We start from the raw sequence: 20781 nt of genomic DNA, 5'->3' as shown, positions 1-20781 counted from the left end.
TGTATTTGTTGGAGGGGGGTGGGGGGGTGGGGGGGTAGTGGACATTTTCTAAGCTAGTTTGCAAGTGTTTTTTGTGTTTTTTTTTAGCACGAGAGATTCAAACGCGCGTGATCAGTAAGCTTAGTGACGGAGCTGGACCGAGCAAGAACAATACAAGTCAGAGTAATAATGCGGACGGTCATGGGTAAAAAGATGGTCTCGTGATTGTCAATTCAAGGGACATAATTGGGAACGTACATCCGGCTAGCGGGAACCGGGGCATGGTCGTGGAGTTCTGTACCAGATTTGGAAGCCTGCAGGTGTCCTAAAGTTGCTTTCCAGTACCGGGCATCATGACTAGGTAAACTGCATTTATACACAGATTCTGATCGCGAAGAACCTGCCTCTATTCTTCTCGCAGTTAAACGTTTTGAAACTAATAATTGCTGTGACTGAAAGTTGTCAAGGAAACCCCATGCCAAGATTTCGTGGTTCAAGTTCAGTCCCTGGTCCTGAAATTACCTCGTTGATCTGTTCTAGTTATCGAACCAAAGACGCTTCTAACAGCTATCTGTAGGTGATAATATGCGTGTTTTACACATCGGTTTACTGCTTGAAAATGAAATTGAAGCATCAAAATCAAATTCATAGTTTTACTTTCAAGTTTCTTAGTTTTGGGAATTCAACAATCATCACGACTCATTGGTGTTGGTATTTTTCATTCTAAAAATGTTGTCAGTTAATGGTCGAGAATGCTAGGTTATTGCAAGCGCACAGGTAGGAGTGTTTGCAGGCAGGGTACCGTTTATTAGTGCGCCTTGCGCCAATGTCCCATTAGAATTCCCTTTGGCTTCAGCACGCCAAAGGGCGCACTGACATTACGTACAACTGTGCCCACCTAAGCACACTTTACATCGCGCACGCGCAAACACATCACGATAACAAAATACAGTTGCAAATGATCGAATGGCACCAAATTGAGTATTAGGGGGAAAAAGGTGGTGTTTTCAGACACATCAGAAACAGGGTGTAATCTTTTGATCAATGTATTGTAAAAGCAATTCACTGTTCAGGGCTAGATAGTTTCTAATTATGGAAACTTGGGCAGTCCTTGTAGCACAGGTCTATGGGATCATGCATCTAGTGACTGTTTTCAGGGGTCGGATCGAGCTAGGGGACATCACCCAGCACAACATCAAGCAGCTGAAGCGACTGAACCAAGTTGTCTTCCCTGTCACCTACAATGACAAGTTCTACAAGGACGTGCTGGAAGTGGGGGAGCTGGCAAAATTGGGTGAGTAGAAAACATGGTTAAACCACATGTATACAACTTACAAGTAAGTGGAAATCATTGGGCATAAAAAAAAATGCATGCCAAAAATTGTGCGAACTGTGTCCCTTGGATGTCAGAGTGACTTTCCTGGCTAAAGTCTGCAAAATCGAATTTTGTCCTTTTGAAATGAAAATGTTTTTTGAAAGATCAAAAATATACAGGCGATATTTAATTGATTTTATTTTTAGATGTAAAACAAGTACCATGGCTGAAAATTTTCCGCCAAATGAAATTGGTTTAATAAGGAATTCCGATCCGTATTTCTCCTAACACAGTGACCGGACATCGCTGAGTCTTTGTTTCACTGGGAGCGCGAATTATCGGACTACAGCTTGGCATTTGTTACATTGTTTAATGTGCAAATTTGTGTGTTTGATATACCAGGAGAGGCCTACTTTTACCCTTACAAGCCTGATTTTTGACTCACATGCGAAGCAAAAGTGAGTCTATGTACTCACCCGAGTCGTCCGTCCGTCCGTCCGTCCGGAAAACTTTAACGTTGGATATTTCTTGGACACTATTCAGTCTATCAGTACCAAATTTGGCAAGATGGTGTATGATGACAAGGCCCCAAAAAACATACATAGCATCTTGACCTTGCTTCAAGGTCAAGGTCGCAGGGGCCATAAATGTTGCCTAAAAAACAGCTATTTTTCACATTTTTCCCATTTTCTCTGAAGTCTTTGAGATTGAATACCTCACCTATATATGATATATAGGGCAAAGTAAGCCCCATCTTTTGATACCAGTTTGGTTTACCTTGCTTCAAGGTCAAGGTCACAGGAGCTCTTCAAAGTTGGATTGTATACATATTTTGAAGTGACCTTGACCCTGAACTATGGAAGATAACTGTTTCAAACTTAAAAATTATGTGGGGCACATGTTATGCTTTCATCATGAGACACATTTGGTCACATATGATCAAGGTCAAGGTCACTTTGACCCTTATAAAATGTGACCAAAATAAGGTAGTGAACCACTAAAAGTGACCATATCTCATGGTAGAAAGAGCCAATAAGCACCATTGTACTTCCTATGTCTTGAATTAACAGCTTTGTGTTGCATGACCTTGGATGACCTTGACCTTGGGTCAAAGTCACATGTATTTTGGTAGGAAAAATGTGTAAAGCATGTGAGTCGTATGGGCTTTGCCCTTCTTGTTTCGTTTTCTTCCGGGGGCCCCCTAGCAGAGCGTTGCCCCTGCACCCCACCAGGGCCTGGGTGGCCCCTGGAACCCGGCCTCATTTTCCTTATTTTCAAGTCTGATCAGTTTCACGCATGAAGTACATTTATCTTTTTCTTTCTTTGGTTGGTGGAGTGGTCGGGTTACTCTTACAGAGCTAATTGCATTTCTTGCCATCAATACATCCACTGTGTAAATGTGATTTGTTGTGGTGTGCAGCGTACTACAATGACATCGTGATCGGCGCTGTGTGTTGTCGTGTGGATACGTCGGAGAACCAGCGTCGTCTCTACATCATGACCCTGGGCTGCCTGGCCCCCTACAGACGTCTCGGCATTGGTGCGGCACATTTCTCCTTAACGCTGTCCTTAACTGAGCCGAAGTCAACTTCGTGAAGACTTTAAAAAGTATTTTTTTCCCAAGTGTCAGAGCAAGCTTTGTGTAGCCAGCATCGTGAAGTAGACCTGGCTAATTAATTTGAAGCTTAACAGACTGAAGAAGCTTGTTTCATAGAAATGATCGGGGGGCTTAGTAGCTCAGTTGGAAGAGCACTGGACTGGGTTCGAATCCAGGCCAGGACGGACACGGGTCAACTTTATGAGCAGACTCAGAGACGGTATCCATGTTCCACGCCCGTGTCGCCACTGTGACACGTAAAAGACCTCGGTCATTCTGCCATATGTGCAGGTGGCTTATTACACCTAAACACGCATACACCGGGGTAGCGCGACTCTGGTGCTGCTAGCTTTCCACTGCAGTTCAGAGACATCCTTGCTGACGCGCGAGCAGAGAAAATTTTCCCTCTATCTTCACTGCCCTGGCTGCAAAACCCCTCCACGCGGAGGTGTTTTCAGACTATCTTCACTGCCCTGGCTGCAAAACCCCTCCACGCAGAGGTGTTTTCAGACACGTCAGACACAGGGTGACTGGGAGGAAGCGACCCGAATTTCCCAATGATGGGACAATAAAGTAATGAAAAAAAGGAAAATGAATAAATAGCTCAGAGATTGAGAACAGTGTTGCTCCCAGCCTCAGCGGACAAAAGGTCAGCTGGACCTGGATTAAAAAACGAGGTCTGTCCTGGCTTTGTCCATTTGGTAGAAATACTGACGGTTAGAAAAGACTCTACATGTCAAAACTATCGGTCAGTCCAATGAGTCAGATCAAATAAGTATGCGTCAAAGACTGAAGACCGAGGCCTGGGAACAACACTGTGTTAGTACAACCAGGGCTCTGTCTTGTGTTTCATGCTGCAGTTCAATATCTGCGGACAGAAAGTCAGATGGACTGAGCTAGAGTTCCTTGTTGCGTTGTTTTCCTCAAACTCTATTATTCTACACGTGCAAAATAAATGAGGGGTTGAAAAAGATGATGCAGTATGTTTAATACCAATAGTGATGCACGAGTGATGATTCATGTAATCGTAATTTATTGTATTTTTTTCTCTCAGGCACGACAATGCTGGAACACGTGCTGAAGATCTGTGAAGATGACGGCAATTTGGACAACGTCTTCCTGTAAGTGCAACAGTTATTCCTACTGATGTTTGCCAGACATGTACCTGTAATTCTTTCCAGGCAGTGTGCTCAGAGATGGATAGCAAGAATAGACCTCTCGGATATATCTGAACTGAAATTAGGACCTCATATAAATTGGGAGTGTATAGGTTTGTTTGTTTGTCACACTTAGATATCTGGTTCTGAGACCTCCAGAGTTACAATCATTCTATGATTCATGCCCAGAATTTTATTATTATCAGGCCTGAAAGTGGCAAGTATTTTACTAGCCATGGCGAGTAGAAACATGTAACTGGCGAGTAGAAATGTTCATCTACTCACCAAATGCGAATAAATAAAGTTGCTGAAAAAACATTTTTGGTTCAGCTAGTAAAGTTTGCTCTCTCTGGCTAGTAAATGTTCAGAATCACTAGCCAGAGGCTAGTATGAACACCCTTTTTTGACTTTCAGGGCTGATTATCTGGGAGTCATAGGTCACTTTCACACTTTTCATGCACCCTAGTTTCAATGTCTGAAACTGTGCTGTTGCAAGAATATAGCTCAGTTGGTAGCGCGTTGGATTTGTATTCAGTTGGCCGCTGTCAGCGTGAGTTCGATCCCAGGTTCGGCGGAAATTTATTTCACAGAGTCAACTTTGTGTGCAGACTCTCTTCGGTGTCCGAACCCTCCCCCCCCGTGTACACTACATTGGGTGTGCACGTTAAAGATCCCACGATTGACAAAAGGGTCTTTCCTGGCAAAATTGCTCAGGCACAGTTAATAATTGTCTACCTATACCCGTGTGATTTGGAATAATTTAGGCCGTGAAAGGTAAATATGCGCCGAAATGGCTGCAATCTACTGGCCGTATAAAATTTCATCTCACACGGCATCACTGCAGAGCGCCTAGAACTGTACCCACGGAATATGCGCGATATAAGCCTCATTGATTGATTGTATGTATGGGTGAGATGATTTGATCAGCTTGTAACTCCTTGTTTGAGCCATGTGTAACCCTTTCGCTGCCTGTAGGGCGTCAGCTGACATCCTGTGTAACTTGCTTCAATGGGCAACACAATGTTCAATAAATAACAGACAAACAATGTGTGCAGTGTATTCATTTATACATCTAGGGCACATTATGAGTTGTCAATTCGGGTGAATACATGTAATGCTGTACAGTAGAACCCCCTGTTTACGACTTTGAAAAAACCTTGAAAATTAGGTCGTAAAAAGGGGGGGTCTTAAAAGGGGGGTTTGAGTTTTTGGCCGGTCGGTCATGAATTTGTTTGCAGTGTACAGTAGTCCCTTCCATTTCTGGCCCTTTCGTGGGCGTGAACCTGCCCGGAGCGGCCAGCTTTCCCATGACTAATGAGTTTTCCTTCTATAATTGACTCTTAATTGCCGTTAACCTGTCTGACGCGGTCAACGGTCACAGATTTTTGCCCAAAGGTGCCCCTCTTACTCGACAGGAGCGGCCACTTAACGGCCACTTGTCACTTTCGCGGGCGAGCGCCTGTGGTGTGTGTGTGTGTGTGTTGTGTGCACAGACGGCACAGCACGAGCAGACGACATGAATACTTACGCATGCGCAAACTGTAAATACAGACATGCGCATACATGTACATTTACGGCAGTCACTTCCGGATCGATCACAGCTGATGTGAGTTTGAAACACTTGTTTATCTGACACTCAAATACATATATAATAATCCAAACAACACACATAGAAACATACGAAACAATAGCTTAGCCAGGACGATCGAGTTAAACACGCAAATAATTAAGATGTATAAACGAAAGCAAAACTAACAGAGACAATGAATCGGCGGCTCATGGATGATCGCTTTCTTTTCTTCATGAAAACTTGATCGTGTTTTGGGGTTTTTTTTGGAGGAGGAGGGGGCCTGTAATGGACGGCCACCTGATATTTGCGGTCACCTTTGCAATGACTAATGGGTGACCGGATATGGCAGGTACTACTGTATGTACTGTCATGCTTACACACAAACACACAGTTGCAGTTTACTGTCATATCAAAACACACACACACCCAAACACATTACAGCAGAACAACTTGAACTCAAATTTCAAAGAAAATTTACTCATGGCGTAATACTTGCTCCCCGCTGAGTGAAGCACATTTGACATTGTGGCGCAACCAGTAAAATCCGAATGTCCTAACTCGATAGAAAGCATAACGACTTTTCTCCCGAATCATCTTTCCGCTCATATGAATGATTCGTCGCCTTGCATCGCTAAACTTGACCACGATCGTTGAGGTCTTCGTACAGGCTCCTCTCTTTGCGTACTTTCGCTTCGCTATCCTTCTCACCATCTAGATAACACCAAGTCATTATCCTTGACGACACACAGGATTTTCGTATTCCCGACTCCCAAGGAAGTCGCCGCGGATTGCCACTTCGCTCGATTAGCGATTACTTTATTAGCTCTCTACTCAAGAGTCGGCGCTTTTCTTTTTCTTTCGCGAATCTTCGTTTGTCAACAAGACAGTCGTCGTGACAAGATAGCGTGCAGAGAAACACCGGATGTATCAGGATCTCGCGCGCGCGAGATTTCGTTTTTGACTCACATGCGAAGCAAAAGTGAGTCTATGTACTCACCCGAGTCGTCCGTCCGTCCGTCCGGACGTCCGTCCGTCCGTCCGGAAAACTTTAACGTTGGATATTTCTTGGACACTATTCAGTCTATCAGTATCAAATTTGGCAAGATGGTGTATGATGACAAGGCCCCAAAAAACATACATAGCATCTTGACCTTGCTTCAAGGTCAAGGTCGCAGGGGCCATAAATGTTGTCTAAAAAACAGCTATTTTTCACATTTTTCACATTTTCTCTGAAGTTTTTGAGATTGAATACCTCACCTATATATGATATATAGGGCAAAGTAAACCCCATCTTTTGATACCAGTTTGGTTTACCTTGCTTCAAGGTCAAGGTCACAGGAGCTCTTCAAAGTTGGATTGTATACATATTTTGAAGTGACCTTGACCCTGAACTATGGAAGATAACTGTTTCAAACTTAAAAATTATGTGGGGCACATGTTATGCTTTCATCATGAGACACATTTGGTCACATATGATCAAGGTCAAGGTCACTTTGACCCTTATGAAATGTGACCAAAATAAGGTAGTGAACCACTAAAAGTGACCATATCTCATGGTAGAAAGAGCCAATAAGCACCATTGTACTTCCTATGTCTTGAATTAACAGCTTTGTGTTCCATGCTAGGTTTAGTTATTTGACCTTGACCCTGAAGGTCAAGGTCATGTAAAGGTCAAGGTCAAGCATGTGAGTCGTATGGGCTTTGCCCTTCTTGTTATTTCTTCTCGCGATAGTTGGAGGGGCGAGAGCCGCCATGTTGTGTTTTCGTCTGCTCAAAATATGCGCAAAAGTCGTAAATCATCCCAAAAAGCTCGGTCGTAAGTCGCGTTTTGGGTCATTATCCTTGACGATACACAGGATTTGCGTCTTCCCGACTCCTAAGGAAGTCGCCGCGGATTCTATCGTGCGCGAATTTTTATTTTTTTCGTCTCGCGATAGTTTGAGGAGCAAGAACCGCCATGTATTGTTTTCGTCTGCTCGACTACAAATGCGCGAAAGTCGTAATTCACTCCCAAAAGCTCGGTCGTAAGTCGCGTTTTGGGGTGAGTCGTTCACTGGGGGTTCATTATGTAGTAGAATGCATCCGTGGTAGCAAAATCGGTCGTAAAAAGGGGGTGGTCGTAAACAGGGGGGGTCGCTAAGGGGGAGTTCTACTGTATACAGTGGAACCCCCTTTTATAATTCCCTCATTTTTGAGTCACTTGAGAAAAAGTGACTCTATGTAATCGGTCAGTGTTAGTCTGTCCGGCCGGCCGTCCGGCCGGCCGGCCGTCCGTAGACACCACCTTAACGTTGGACTTTTCTCGGAAACTATCAAAGCGATCGGGCTCATATTTTGTTTAGTCGTGACCTCCAATGACCTCTACACTTTAACGATGGTTTCGTTGACCTTTGACCTTTTTCAAGGTCACAGGTCAGCGTCAAAGGAAAAATTAGACATTTTATATCTTTGACAAAGTTCATCGGATGTGATTGAAACTTTGTAGGATTATTCTTTACATCAAAGTATTTACATCTGTAGCCTTTTACGAACGTTATCAGAAAAACAAGGGAGATAACTAGCCTTTTCTGTTCGGCAACACACAACTTAACGTTGGGCTTTTCTCGGAAACTATAAAAGTGACCGGGCTCAAATTTTATGTGAACGTGACTCATTGTGTTGTGAATAGCAATTTCTTCCTGTCCATCTGATGCCTCATATAATATTCAGAACTGCGAAAGTGACTCGATCGAGCGTTTGCTCTTCTTGTTAAGACCTTGTTTTCTCAGACTTTCTGTTCATAACCTCTGTCAAAATCACCCCCATTTTAAGACTCCCTCATTTTCAAGACCTTGTTTTCTCAGACTTTCTGTTCATAACCTCTGTCAAATACCCCATTTTAAGACTCCCTCCTTTTTAAGACCCAATTTTTTTAGGTCTAAAAAAGGGGGTTCCCCTATTTACAAAATATCGTCAGGCAGCTAACGGGTTAAGAGAAAAAAAACTGTGCCGTCACTGGTTTCAGGCATGTATGGCTAAGACGATTTGATGAAGTTGTAACTACTAGTACTAATGTCAACCGTGTTCAAGTGACCAAACTGTGATGTTGTGGATTTCAGGCATGTTCAAGTAAACAACGAAGGCGCCATCAAGTTCTACGAGAAGTTTGGTTTTGAGATCGTGGAGGAGAAGAAGAACTACTACAAGAGGATCGAACCCGCCGATGCCTACGTCCTGCAGAAAACTTTCCGCGTCCCCAAGACCGAGGAGAACGGAGAGGTGGAGCAGAAGTCCTGAGAGTCGTCTCCCTCTACCTGTGTAAGAGTGACGTGTGCTTGTGTGAAGAGACGCTTGTTACCACCATTGACATTATCAAATGCTCTGTTTTTACATTTAGTCAAGTTTTGACCAAATGTTTTAACATAGAGGGGGAATCGAGACGAGGGTCGTGATGTATGTGTGTCTGTGTGTGTGTGCGTGTGTGTGTGTAGAGCGATTCAGAGTAAACTACTGGACCGATCTTTATGAAATTTGACATGAGAGTTCCGGGGTATGATATCCCCGGACGTTTTTTTCATTTTTTCGATAAATATCTTTGATGACGTCATATCCGGCTTTTTGTAAAAGTTGAGGCGGCACTGTCACACCCTCATTTTTCAATCAAATTGATTGAAATTTTGGCCAAGCAATCTTCGACGAAGGCCGGACTTCGGTATTGCATTTCAGCTTGGTGGCTTAAAAATTAATTAATGACTTTGGTCATTAAAAATCTGAAAATTGTAAAAAAAAAAAAATAATTTTTTTAAACGATCCAAATTTACGTTCATCTTATTCTTCATCATTTTCTGATTCCAAAAACATATAAATATGTTATATTTGGATTAAAAACAAGCTCTGAAAATTAAAAATATAAGAATTATGATCAAAATTAAATTTTCCAAATCAATTTTAAAAACACTTTCCTCTTCTTCCTTGTCGGTTCCTGATTCCAAAAACATATAGATATATGTTTGGATTAAAAACACGTTCAGAAAGTTAAATCGAAGAGAGGTACAGAAAAACGTGCTATCCTTCTCAGCGCAACTACTACCCCGCTCTTCTTGTCAATTTCACTGCCTTTGTCATGAGCGGTGGACTGACGATGCTACGAGTATACGGTCTTGCTGAAAAATTGCATTGCGTTCAGTTTCATTCTGTGAGTTCGACAGCTTGACTAAATGTTGTATTTTCGCCTTACGCGACTTGTTTGTCATTTGTCTTAGTTCTGTAGGCTGGTCAAGAATGTGAAGGTAAACGATTAGGTGAGTCCAGTGCGTCTTATTAAAAGATATTTTTAAAATTCTTCTGTCTTGATATTTGAAGAGTTTTGAGGATAAGAACAGAGCATTGTTCACAAAGTAAGAATTGTTACTTTTTGCAAGTCATGGGTTTTGGAACCGGTTTGACCATAGAGTGACCAGCGTGTGTGAACAGTGTCAGTTTCCTGTTGTTTAGGCCTAAAAAAAAAATATGTGTGGTTACGGTAACCCGACCTACCCTATTTTTGGGGGCCGACCCTATAACTTTTTATTACATTTGTCAAAAAAATACACAAAAAAACGAGTGCAGAAAACCCAATGAAAGAGAAAGCGCCCGAGTCGCACACTTATTTCCCTGTCAAGTAGGTTTAATTTGTACACATTAGAAAAAAAAGTTAAAAAAAAAAAAGTGATTGCCTACCTTCCTACCCTATTTTTTTTGGCTATGTTACCGTAACCACACCTATTATTTTTTTGGGCCTTAGAGACCAAGATTGATCAAGTCTTATAAATAAACACAAAAAGGAAAGACCCAATTTAATCAAGTCTTATAAGTAAGCGTAAAAAGGAAGGGAGTTAAACTACAGAGAAAAAACAACTATTGAAGACTCTTTTTGTTTCCCGATTTGTTCTGCCAAATTGGTGGGAGTACTGGTGTAGTGTGAATGTAGTTGTACATAGTGTGCTACCCATATTCAGCTGAAATATCCTGGCAGAGGACTAGGGCTATGCTAGAAAGCTGGAAAACAACGGACACACTAGTTTTTAAAATAGCAAGATGGCCGGTAGAAGCCGTGAAGAGAGGACTTTGTACAGCTACTTCACGTCTAGAAGCCAAAGTTGTGTAAGAGTTTTGTGATGTTGGTATAGCCTGTAAGTTTACCTGCTTGATGTGTAGATATAACTGTGTGAGAGAGTCGACTTGTTCTGCTATGTGCGAGTCCCATATTTGAAGCGTAGCCAGGTAGAGTCTGGCAATGTTTTGAAGCATGCAGGGACACCGTTTTAGGTGTGAGATTTGTGAAAAGTTAATGCGTACCTTCCCCTTTGTACGATGTTCAACCGATTGTCTACTGGCTGTTGGCAGGGGAAGAATTCGTGTCTGATTCGGTTTAGATGATAATAACTGTACTTGTAATATTGATACCCCATCATATCGAACGCAGAAGAATAACATAATCTGTTACCTTTATATGCCACTAACTCCTGTATTTTGTAGCCAGATTGTCACCTTCTTTAAACGCTAAAGCTAATTCTGCTATATTAGGCTGAAAATCTACTGTTAATACATACAGGTCTTTATTTTATTCCATATTGTGAGGAGGGTAAATTTATGGCCTGCGTTGCCTTGATCAGCCTGTTTGTGGCAGCAGCGCTAAAAGTCCACGAAATGAGGCACTGGCCTTTGGTTAGTACTTCTCATAATTTACTAGCCAGAGAGCACATTTTTGCATTTTTACTCAGCAAACCAACCATTTGTTTCAGCAACTTTACTCGCATTTGGCGAGCAGATTTACATTTCTACTCGCCATTTACATGTTTCATGGTGAGTAAAATACTCACCACTTTCAGGCCTGTGCGGGTGTGAGAATGTGGATACACTGAAACCTTTCTTCTGCATCCAGGACCTCATGTTTTTTCTGATTTTCTTCACATGGTGTCAGTGGGTGGCCGAGTGGTAACGCACTTGCGCTCGGAAGCGAGAGGTTGCGAGTTCGACCCTGGGTCAGGGCGTTAGCAATTTTCTCCCCCCTTTCCTAACCTTGGTGGTGGGTTCAAGTGCTAGTCTTTCGGATGAGACGAAAAATCGTGTACACTTCATTGGGGTGTGCACGTTAAAGATCCCACATTGACAAAAGGGTCTTTCCTGGCAAAATTGTAGAGGCATAGATAAAAAATGTCCACCAAAATACCCGTGTGACTTGGAATAATAGGCCGTGAAAAGTAGGATATGCGCCGAAATGGCTGCGATCTGCTGGCCGATGTGAATGCGTGATGTATAGTGTAAAAAAATTCCATCTCACACGGCATAAATAAATCCCTGCGCCTTGAATATGTGCGCAATATAAATTGCATAAAAATTTTTTTAAAAATCCCTGCGCTTAGAACTGTACCCACGGAATACGCGCGATATAAGCCTCAGATTGATTGATTGATTGAGTAAATTCATCTCAGTTTAACCTTCGCCAGTCCGAGTTAGCAACTACACGCAGAAGACATCGTGGGGCCGTGCAGACCCATGCTTCTCAAAGTTGCACGCTTTTCCTTCTTTGAGAAACATGGGTCCGCACGGCCCCACAATGTTTGTAGTCTAAATTTGACCTTTTTTTTTTTTTTTTGTATTCATTCTCGCTGACACTTTAGGACATAAGAGCATTTTAGGTGCCTGAGGCATTCTTAAAAGGTCATTTAAAAATTCCAACTAGTTTAAGAGATATTTGCAATTAAACACCCTTCTCGATCCACACGGACCCACTACCACCGGGCAAAGGTTAAAGATTCCATCTTGTTAATAACTGAAAGTTTCCATATTTCTGGAGGTATAAAAATGCAGGTACCAGTGCATCAGGACAATGTTTTAACTCAAGCATGTGTGGATTTAAATGTATTGCTTTGTGTTATCCCTGTACATAAATCTTTCTTCTTCTGTTCTTGTATGTTTTTGTTTTGTGTGTGTGTTTGTCTTTCTTAAAACGGTGTACATAAACTTCTGTGCAAAATTGTTCAGCTGTTAATTTTACAATTGTTTTTCTCTTCTTTTTTTCTTTCTTTTTTCCTTCACCATTTTCTGACAACAGATTACATAATGAGTGATGTTGTCTTGGAGAGAATTAGATGTTTACCTGTAGATTTCATCATGTCTGTGGGAGTTAATATGAATAAATCTCCAGAGATCTTTGAATTGTGTTCTGATGCATTTTCCTTTGTGTCTCTGGTTATTTGTGTTTTGATCATTAGTGTGTGTGTTTGTGTGTGTGTGTGCCTGCAGGGTTTCATTCACTAGTGCGCCCTGCGCTATTGGCGCATTAAATCTGAAAATGTCCCATCACAATTCGCTTCAGTGCGTCAAAGGGCGCATTGAGATTACGTACCACTGCGCCACCAAATGTACACTTTACATTGGATTACACACACACACACACACACACACACACACAACACGATATAGCGGCTAATTCTCAGATGGCACCATATTGCACTATTTTGCATCTTTGGTCAAAACGCGTACAGGCCTCTTTGGCGCTTCTTGCCTTCGACTATGTCCCATCGGAATTTGGTTGAGTGGGACAAATGTCCCATTGCCTCTCTCTCCCAGGCTAAACCCTGTGCCTGTATGTATGTTTGTGCCTGTGTGTGTGTGAGGGTTATGTTTAAGTTGTTCTACCACTACCAGAGTTTGACACAAAGAGCCACATTTCAGACAATTTATTTGTCACATACTACCCGAGATATTTCGGCAAGTCAAGCCCACATGCGTGAAAGCACTTCGATCACTAGTGTACAATAAAATGCACAGAAACCTAAAAGAAAAATGGACTCTGCTTTTTTTGCTGCAGTCACCCTGTGCAATGAAAACTTTAATTAAGTATAGGGAGGTTCCACTTTGTTTCCATGAAATCACACCCTGTGTGTGTGTGTGTACGTGTTTCTGTGAGTGTTTGTTTGTTTGTGTGTGTGTACGTGTTTCTGTGAGTGTGTGTGTGTGTGAGTATGAATCAGAATGTGTGTGTGCAGATTCAAATAGTACAGCAGACCAACCTTGGGAAACAGAAACAGAGAGACATGCACGTGGAGTTTTAAAATAAGAATTCGCTTTTGCTAACACTATCATTCCAATGGGAGCTAACACTGTGAGAGAGAAACTTTCCGCTGCTATCGAGTTATTTCCCTTTGCCACTGGACGACTGCTGTACATATCTTTCTGTGATAGTAGTAGTCCAGTGGACGATACCTTCCGCCTGTGATCAGATAAGCAAAAAATTGGATAAGGACAGCCGTTAAGGAGAAAGTTCAGATCAGGAGCCAACACCCCCTCCCCCCCCCCCCCCCCCTTTTTTTCCCTACATACCTCCAGTCACCATCCCAAAGAGCATAGTCAATCAAGCCTGGCGGTGGAAGATACGTAGAAGCAAAGATACTCTGCTGTAGCAGTAGAGTCAGTATCTTTGACAGAAGGCAGCGCGGGGAAGCGGCAATCAGTGTGTGTTCAGGCCACAATCAGCCCCCCCCCCCCCCCCCCCCCACTGGACACTGCACAGGGGCCGCGTTCATGGGCCAGCCATACAACTGCAGTTGCACCGTGAACGAAATATAGTGCAGTGAAACCCCTTCAACAACCTGAGAAAACCAGGTCTGAAAAGAAGGGAGTCTTAATAAAGTTGGGGTAATTTTTACAGAGCAAAAAACCCACCCGACCGACCCTATTTTTTCGCGCGACCCTAGACTTTTTTTGGCATTCAGTGTGGAAAAAAAAGTCTTTGTTTTTTGGCAAAATAACTTAAAAATGTTTTTTGGGGAGAAAAAATTTAAAAAAATCCCGACCTACCGACCCTAATTTTTTTTTGGCCTATGTTACCGTAAAGAGTCTGGGTGGCCGAGTGGTAAACGCACTTGCCTCGGAAGCGAGAGGTTGCGAGTTCGACCCTGGGTCAAGGCGTTAGCAATTTTCTCCCCCCATTCCTAACCTAGGTGGTGGGTTCAAGTGCTAGTCTTTCGGATGAGATGAAAAACCGAGGTCCCGTGTACACTACATTGGGGTGTGCACGTTAAAGATCCCACGATTGACAAAAGGGTCTTTCCTGGCAAAATTGTATAGACATATATATATATAAAAATGTCCACCAAATACCCGTGTGACTTGGAATAATAGGCCGTGAAAAGTATATACTTGCCTAACACGCTTGAGATTTGACTGGCCGATGTGAATGCGTGATATATTGTGTAAAAAATTCCATCTCACACGGCATATTGTAAACGCCATGAGCCTCCCCTCTGGGAGGTGCGTAGAAATACTCACTATAATAATAATAATAATAAACAGACTTTTTTTTGTTTGCCTTATGATCAAAAAGTCTGAGACAACAAGGTTTTAAAAAGGAAGGAGTCTTAAATTGGAGGGGGTGGGGGGGGGGGGTATTAAAAGGGGGGTTCCATTGTAATAATCCGACGATTTCGAGTTTCATGAACAAGATTTCAGTCGGCCGACCATGCCGCCTCTGCGCAAGAAGAGTTGTCCGATTACAGTGCTGCCCTCTACCGGCACCGCGTTTGGCCGACCGCAATCGGGTGACGAAGCAGTGGTTCAAATCTTCTTCGTCTTCTTCCAATTCATTAACTGGGCCCTTGTGGACGTTTTAAGCTCAGCGAGCTAGTGGAGTTTTGAGTTATTAAGTTGGTTAAAGTGGGTCTGTGGGTGGCCAGGGCTCAGTATTGGGCAACAGGTAAACAATATATCAATCAATCAATCAATATGAGGCTTATATCGCGCGTATTCCGTGGGTACAGTTCTAAGCGCAGGGATTTATTTATTTTTTATTTTATTTTTCATTTTTATGCAATTTATATCGCGCACATATTCAAGGCGCAGGGATTTATTTCTGCCGTGTGAGATGGAATTTTTTGTACACAATACATCACGCATTCACATCGGCCAGCAGATCGCAGCCATTTCGGCGCATATCCTACTTTTCACGGCCTATTATTCCAAGTCACACGGGTATTTTGGTGGACGATGTTATCTATGCCTATACAATTTTGCCAGAAAAGACCTTTTTGTCAATCGTGGGATCTTTAACGTGCACACCCCAATGTAGTGTACACGAAGGGACCTCGGTTTTTCGTCTCATCCGAAAGACTAGCACTTGAACCCACCACCTAGGTTAGGAAAGGGGGGAGAAAATTGCTAACGCCCCGACCCAGGGTCCAACTCGCAACCTCTCGCTTCCGAGCGTAAGTGCGTTTCCACTCGGCCTCCCAGTCCTCTCGGCCACCCAGTCGTTTCCACTCGGCCACCCAGTCCACAGTGTTATACAGTGGAACCTCCCTTTTAAGACCCCCCAATTTAAAACTTCCTCCTTTTTAAGACCCGGCCGTTTTTCTTAAACTTTTTGTTGATAACCTCTGTAAATTTACCCCCATTTTAAGACTCCCTCCTTTTTTTAGACCTGATTAGAGGGAAAGGGTGGCCGAGTGGTAAAGTGCACATGCCTCGGAAGCGAGAGGTTGCGAGTTCGGCCCTGGGTCGGGGTGTAAGCAATTTTCTTCACCCTTTCCTAGCCCAGGTGGTGGGTTCAATTGATCAAGTGCTAGTCTTTCGGATGAGACGAAAAACCGAGGTCCCTTCCCATTGGGGTGTGCACGTTAAAGATCCCACGATTGACAAACGGGTCTTCCCTGGCAAAAAAATGTATAGGCATAGATAAAAAAATAAAAATAAAAAAAAAGTCCACCAAATACCCGTGTGACTTGGAATAATAGGCCGTTGTCACGATCGGGTGACAGAGACCAGGAAAGCGTCACTCAGTGGAGTGCCTGTTCTTGGTCGGTTATGATAGAAAGCGCCTGTGCGTGATATTGGACACAGCAGAGTTTGCTGACAGCGCTTAATGAACACGGATGTTTTGAAACGCACGAGTTTTACAGTGGAGGTTTCTGCTGTCATAGAGCTGACGGTTTTTCGCTGACAGCGCGCACGGGATTTTCAGGGATTGAGTTTCTCGTGTCTTTTTTCTGCTTGGGGAGGCAGAATTGTGTATAGCTGGACTGGTTTTTGTGACAAGGTCAGTCACGTGTATTTGGCTAGGTTGTCTGTCTGAGACACATATACGGGACACTTGACACCCAGCGGCAGAAGGGGAAGGATCTAATACACAGTTTCTAGAGTATGATGGTTTTTCACCGAATATTGTATTCGGCACTCTAGGGGAGCTTCCACCGGTTATTTCCTTCACACTGCCACATATTTTGCTGAGGACAAGTCGTCAACTTTCCTTCGTCGGCGATGGCTTTCGCATAAGGATTCGACAAGGGGTTCTGGACGTTTTTGGTCACTGTTGACGAACAGAGATTGTTCCAGGGAGGAAGCGGACTTTGCTTCCATTGAGAGTTACAATCATAGGCTTTTGAGGTAATAAATCATTATTTAACGCTGTTGATGAGTCTGTGTTGTGGAATGAAATACTCTCTGTTGTTCTTTCCAGGTTAGCGCATAATTAACTCTCTGTGACGCTAAAATACTAATCTGTATATGGTTTTTGCAGATAGGGAGAGAAGGACGGAAAATGGCTGTTTTGTTGTTGTAAAAAGTCAGTTTTGTGCAGGCCCACGTGCTCGATGAGATATTTAAAGATGACATGTTTTAAGGTGGTGGGTGAGGGGTAGCTGACATGTTTAGTGCACCGATGCTTTCTGTTTGCAGCCTTCGTTCGCCTCGCTTCGTTACATTCCTGTAACATCTGCACGGCTGACTCTGGCGGGAACTGTTGCACGTTGAAGCTACGCTAACCAGGAGACCGGCTAACCAGCGGACCGGCTAACCAGCGAACCGGCTAACCAGCGGACCGGCTAACCAGCGAACCGACTAACCAGCATACCGGCTAAGCAGCAGCAGCAGAGATAAAGCTAAGTGCACCATGTCGTACGCACCCCGTTGACCACCGTTGTCTTTTCGTATCTATGATTTCATTGGAGTAGTGACAACGTGGGGTGTGGACACCTGCACGAACTAGAGCTTTTCGGACAGAACATTCGCATTTAACTATATTTACACGGGTTCAGCGTGTTCCTATAATTTTCTACATAATACTGGCATTTTGTCAGTGAACACTGGTTTTTTACGTGTTGAGAACGTAAAAGGAACATATTTTGAGTGAAGGCTCGAGGGAGGTGGAGAGTTTATACATAAACAGGCGTCTGAAACTTATACTTTTGTTGACTCTATTTAATTGTATGACTGCGAGAGTGGATCGTGGTGTGGTTAGTTAATTAGTAGTAATTAACCGGTTCATAATCACCTTAAGTGATATATTGAAACGTGACACATGGGGGCCAAGCCGGGATTTACTCAGTTAATTTCCAACTGATAAAGACCCACCAATTAAGGATAACTAAGAGCAGATAATCTCGTCAGTGCTCGACTTATTTTCTGCTTGGTGCTACCCTTTTTTGTATAGTTTTGATCATATACCACACCTTAAGCGATTCACATCTTGCAGGAAATGTAAATTGTAATTTGTGAGTTATTGTATGCGCTAACTGTGATTACCTCCCTTTCCTTTGTTTGTGAATCTTTGTTGTACGTTCAGAGTTTACCGTTGCAGAGAGCTGAGCGGGGTTAGCGGATTTGTTATTCGTTTTACTCAGTTTTCTCTACATTGTTGTTTCGCATTCTGTAACAGGTTACATTTCTACCGTCTTGTTTTACTTGGATTTTTCTCCATATTTTGACTTTGTTGGAATTTTGGGGGGGAAGGGTCCGAGGACTTCTGTCCTAACCAAGGCTGTGGGAGACACTCTGTTTCACCGCAAAAAGCAGCCGATAAAGTAGGCCACGGCTGTGGGAAACACTTTGTTTCACCGCAAAAAGCAGCCATAAAGTAGGCTACGCGATTTGTTCTACACCGTTTGGATTTTTCTTCTGCATTTTCCGCTTGCTGGATTTTTGTATCCATTTTATCACCGCGTGTTCTAGCTATAGCTGCGTTAGACTTACTTTTGTGATAAAGCTTTGCTAAACTAACCATGGCTACAGGGGGATCTCCTACGAAGAGATTAACTTTTGAGACTCCTGGTAGTGAGGAACAGACAGAGCGAGACGCACGCGTTAGAGCGCGTAGTTTGCTTAAGCGCAAGGAGTTAGAACGTAAGGAAGACATAGAGCGACAGACGAGAAAAGAAGAGCTTGACAGACAAGAACGACAGGCCGAACGTGACAGACAGGACAAGAAGGACGAACGTGACAGACAAGACAAGAAAGACGAGCTTGACAGACAAGAACGACAGGCCGAACGGGACAGACAAGAAAAGAAAGAGAAAGACGAGCTTGACAGACAAGAAAGAGAACGACAGGCCGAACGACAGGCCGAACGTGACAGACAGGATAAGAAAGACGAGCTTGAGAGACAAGAACGACAGGCCGAACGTGACAGGCAGGACAAACAGGCGGATCGCGAACACCAGCTAGAACTAGCTAGGCTACAGGCAGAGAAGGGTACGCTTACTCAGGCTAGCGCGCCGACGTTTGTTGCCGACCGTACGAGACTGCCGACGTTCGACGATGACAAGGACGAGCTCGACGACTTTTTACGCCGGTTTGAGCGCATTGCATCCGACCAGAAGTGGGAAGAGGCCACGTGGGCTAGCCGCCTTAGCACCTGCTTAAAGGGACGCGCATTGCAGCTCTACAACGCTTTGGAGGACGACGAGGCGAGAAACTATCAGGCACTAAAGAAGGCGTTACTCCAGCGCTTCAACCTGACTGCGGAAGCCTACAGACGACGTCTGCGTAACAGCAAGAGACTGAGCGGCGAGCTGAGTCATCAGTTTGTGGCACGCCTTAATCTCTACCTGCGGCGCTGGGTGGAGATGGCCGAAAAGGACTGGACCGTCAACGACCTTGCCGACCTCATTGTCATGGAGCAACTGATGTCCAGCCTGCGACCTGAGGTGGTGACCTTCGTGCAGGAACACCAGCCTAAGACTACTCAGGAAGCAGCCGACTGGATCAGAGTACACGAGGACGCCCAGGCGATCTCCGGCAAATCCTCAGGCTCACGGCCAGGAAAATCGGGAAATTCGGGTTCTTCAGGACCCAAGGACGGGAAGGACGATCAGGGACACAAAGGATCAAGTTCCAGAACTGACATCCAGTGTTACTACTGCAACAAGCGGGGCCACGTGAAGAAGGACTGCCACAAGAGACAGGCTGACCAGAAGGGCGTTCACTTCGTTGGCAGTGAGGAGTTCAGGGACGTCACGAGCTCATGCACAATTCCACAACTCTGCGTTCCGTGCTCCAGGAAGCATTTCCAGCCCCACTGCAACGTCTACGTTAACGGAGTGAAGGGCGAAGGTCTGCGGGACACAGGAGCAGACATGATAGTGGTTCGGGCGAGTCTAGTTCCAGCTATGGCCTACACAGGAGACAGCATCAGGGTGAGAATGGCCGAGGCATCTCACGCTTACGACTTGAACACGGCAGTGATCAAGGTCGTAACCCCGTTGTTCACGGGGACCATTGTGGCCGTCGTCATGGACGATCCTCCATGCGACTTGCTCATTGGAAACCGGGTTCAGTTTGTGGACGGCGTCACCAGGGAGGTTCCCGTTTATCGGTCTCCCGACGTCATTTCAGTGCTCACGCGGGCACAGGCGGAGCGAGAGGACAAACCTCTCAAACCCCTACCTGCTGCACGAGCTGCCCTGGGGAACGTGACCCCCGCGCTTCTCGCGAAGGCTCAGGATTCTGACCCGACCTTAGCTACTCCTCGGGAGCACGCGAAGTCGGGGAAGGTGAAGCTGAGCGGGAAGCATGGGAGGTCAAGGTTCCTCAGGGACAAGAAGTTGCTCTACCGTGAGTTCAGCAACAAGGAAGGTGCATTCAAACAGGTTGTCGTGCCTCGCGAGTTTCGCGAGGGTGTCATGGCAACGGCACATGACTCGATTCTGGGAGGTCATCTTGGCACCAAGAAGACCACGGATCGTGTCTGGCGCCACTTTTACTGGCCAGGCATCTGCACGGATGTCCGACGTTTCTGTGCGTCCTGCGATAAGTGCCAGAAGGTGGTTGCCAAAGGAAGGGTGAGGAAGGTCCCCTTAGAAAAGATGCCGCTCATCGACGAACCCTTTCGTCGGGTGGCAGTGGACATCATCGGGCCCATCTTGCCTGC

The 20781-nt window shown here is 44.3% G+C and overlaps 1 protein-coding gene across 2 annotated transcripts in view; it reads left to right on the top strand.

The window, feature by feature from the left end:
* The first annotated feature begins 151 nt into the window (after positions 1-151).
* Positions 152-20781, top strand: part of LOC138972954 (N-alpha-acetyltransferase 50-like) — a 69138-nt gene continuing 48508 nt past the window's right edge. The window contains exons 1-6 of one of the 2 annotated variants that reach the window (XM_070345614.1): positions 152-340; positions 1137-1273; positions 2715-2834; positions 3946-4012; positions 8717-10091; positions 10381-11779. In XM_070345614.1, coding sequence (XP_070201715.1) covers positions 333-340; positions 1137-1273; positions 2715-2834; positions 3946-4012; positions 8717-8894 — 510 coding nt within the window. In that variant the 5' untranslated portion in view covers positions 152-332 and the 3' untranslated portion in view covers positions 8895-10091; positions 10381-11779. Of the gene's footprint in view, positions 341-1136; positions 1274-2714; positions 2835-3945; positions 4013-8716; positions 10092-10380; positions 12794-20781 lie in introns of those variants that run through there. The other variant, XM_070345613.1, reaches the window with a different exon arrangement.

Source organism: Littorina saxatilis, linkage group LG8 (genome assembly GCF_037325665.1).
Source record: "Littorina saxatilis isolate snail1 linkage group LG8, US_GU_Lsax_2.0, whole genome shotgun sequence".
Taxonomy (NCBI): Eukaryota; Metazoa; Mollusca; class Gastropoda; order Littorinimorpha; family Littorinidae; genus Littorina; species Littorina saxatilis.
This window is presented reverse-complemented; position numbering and strand designations above follow the sequence as displayed.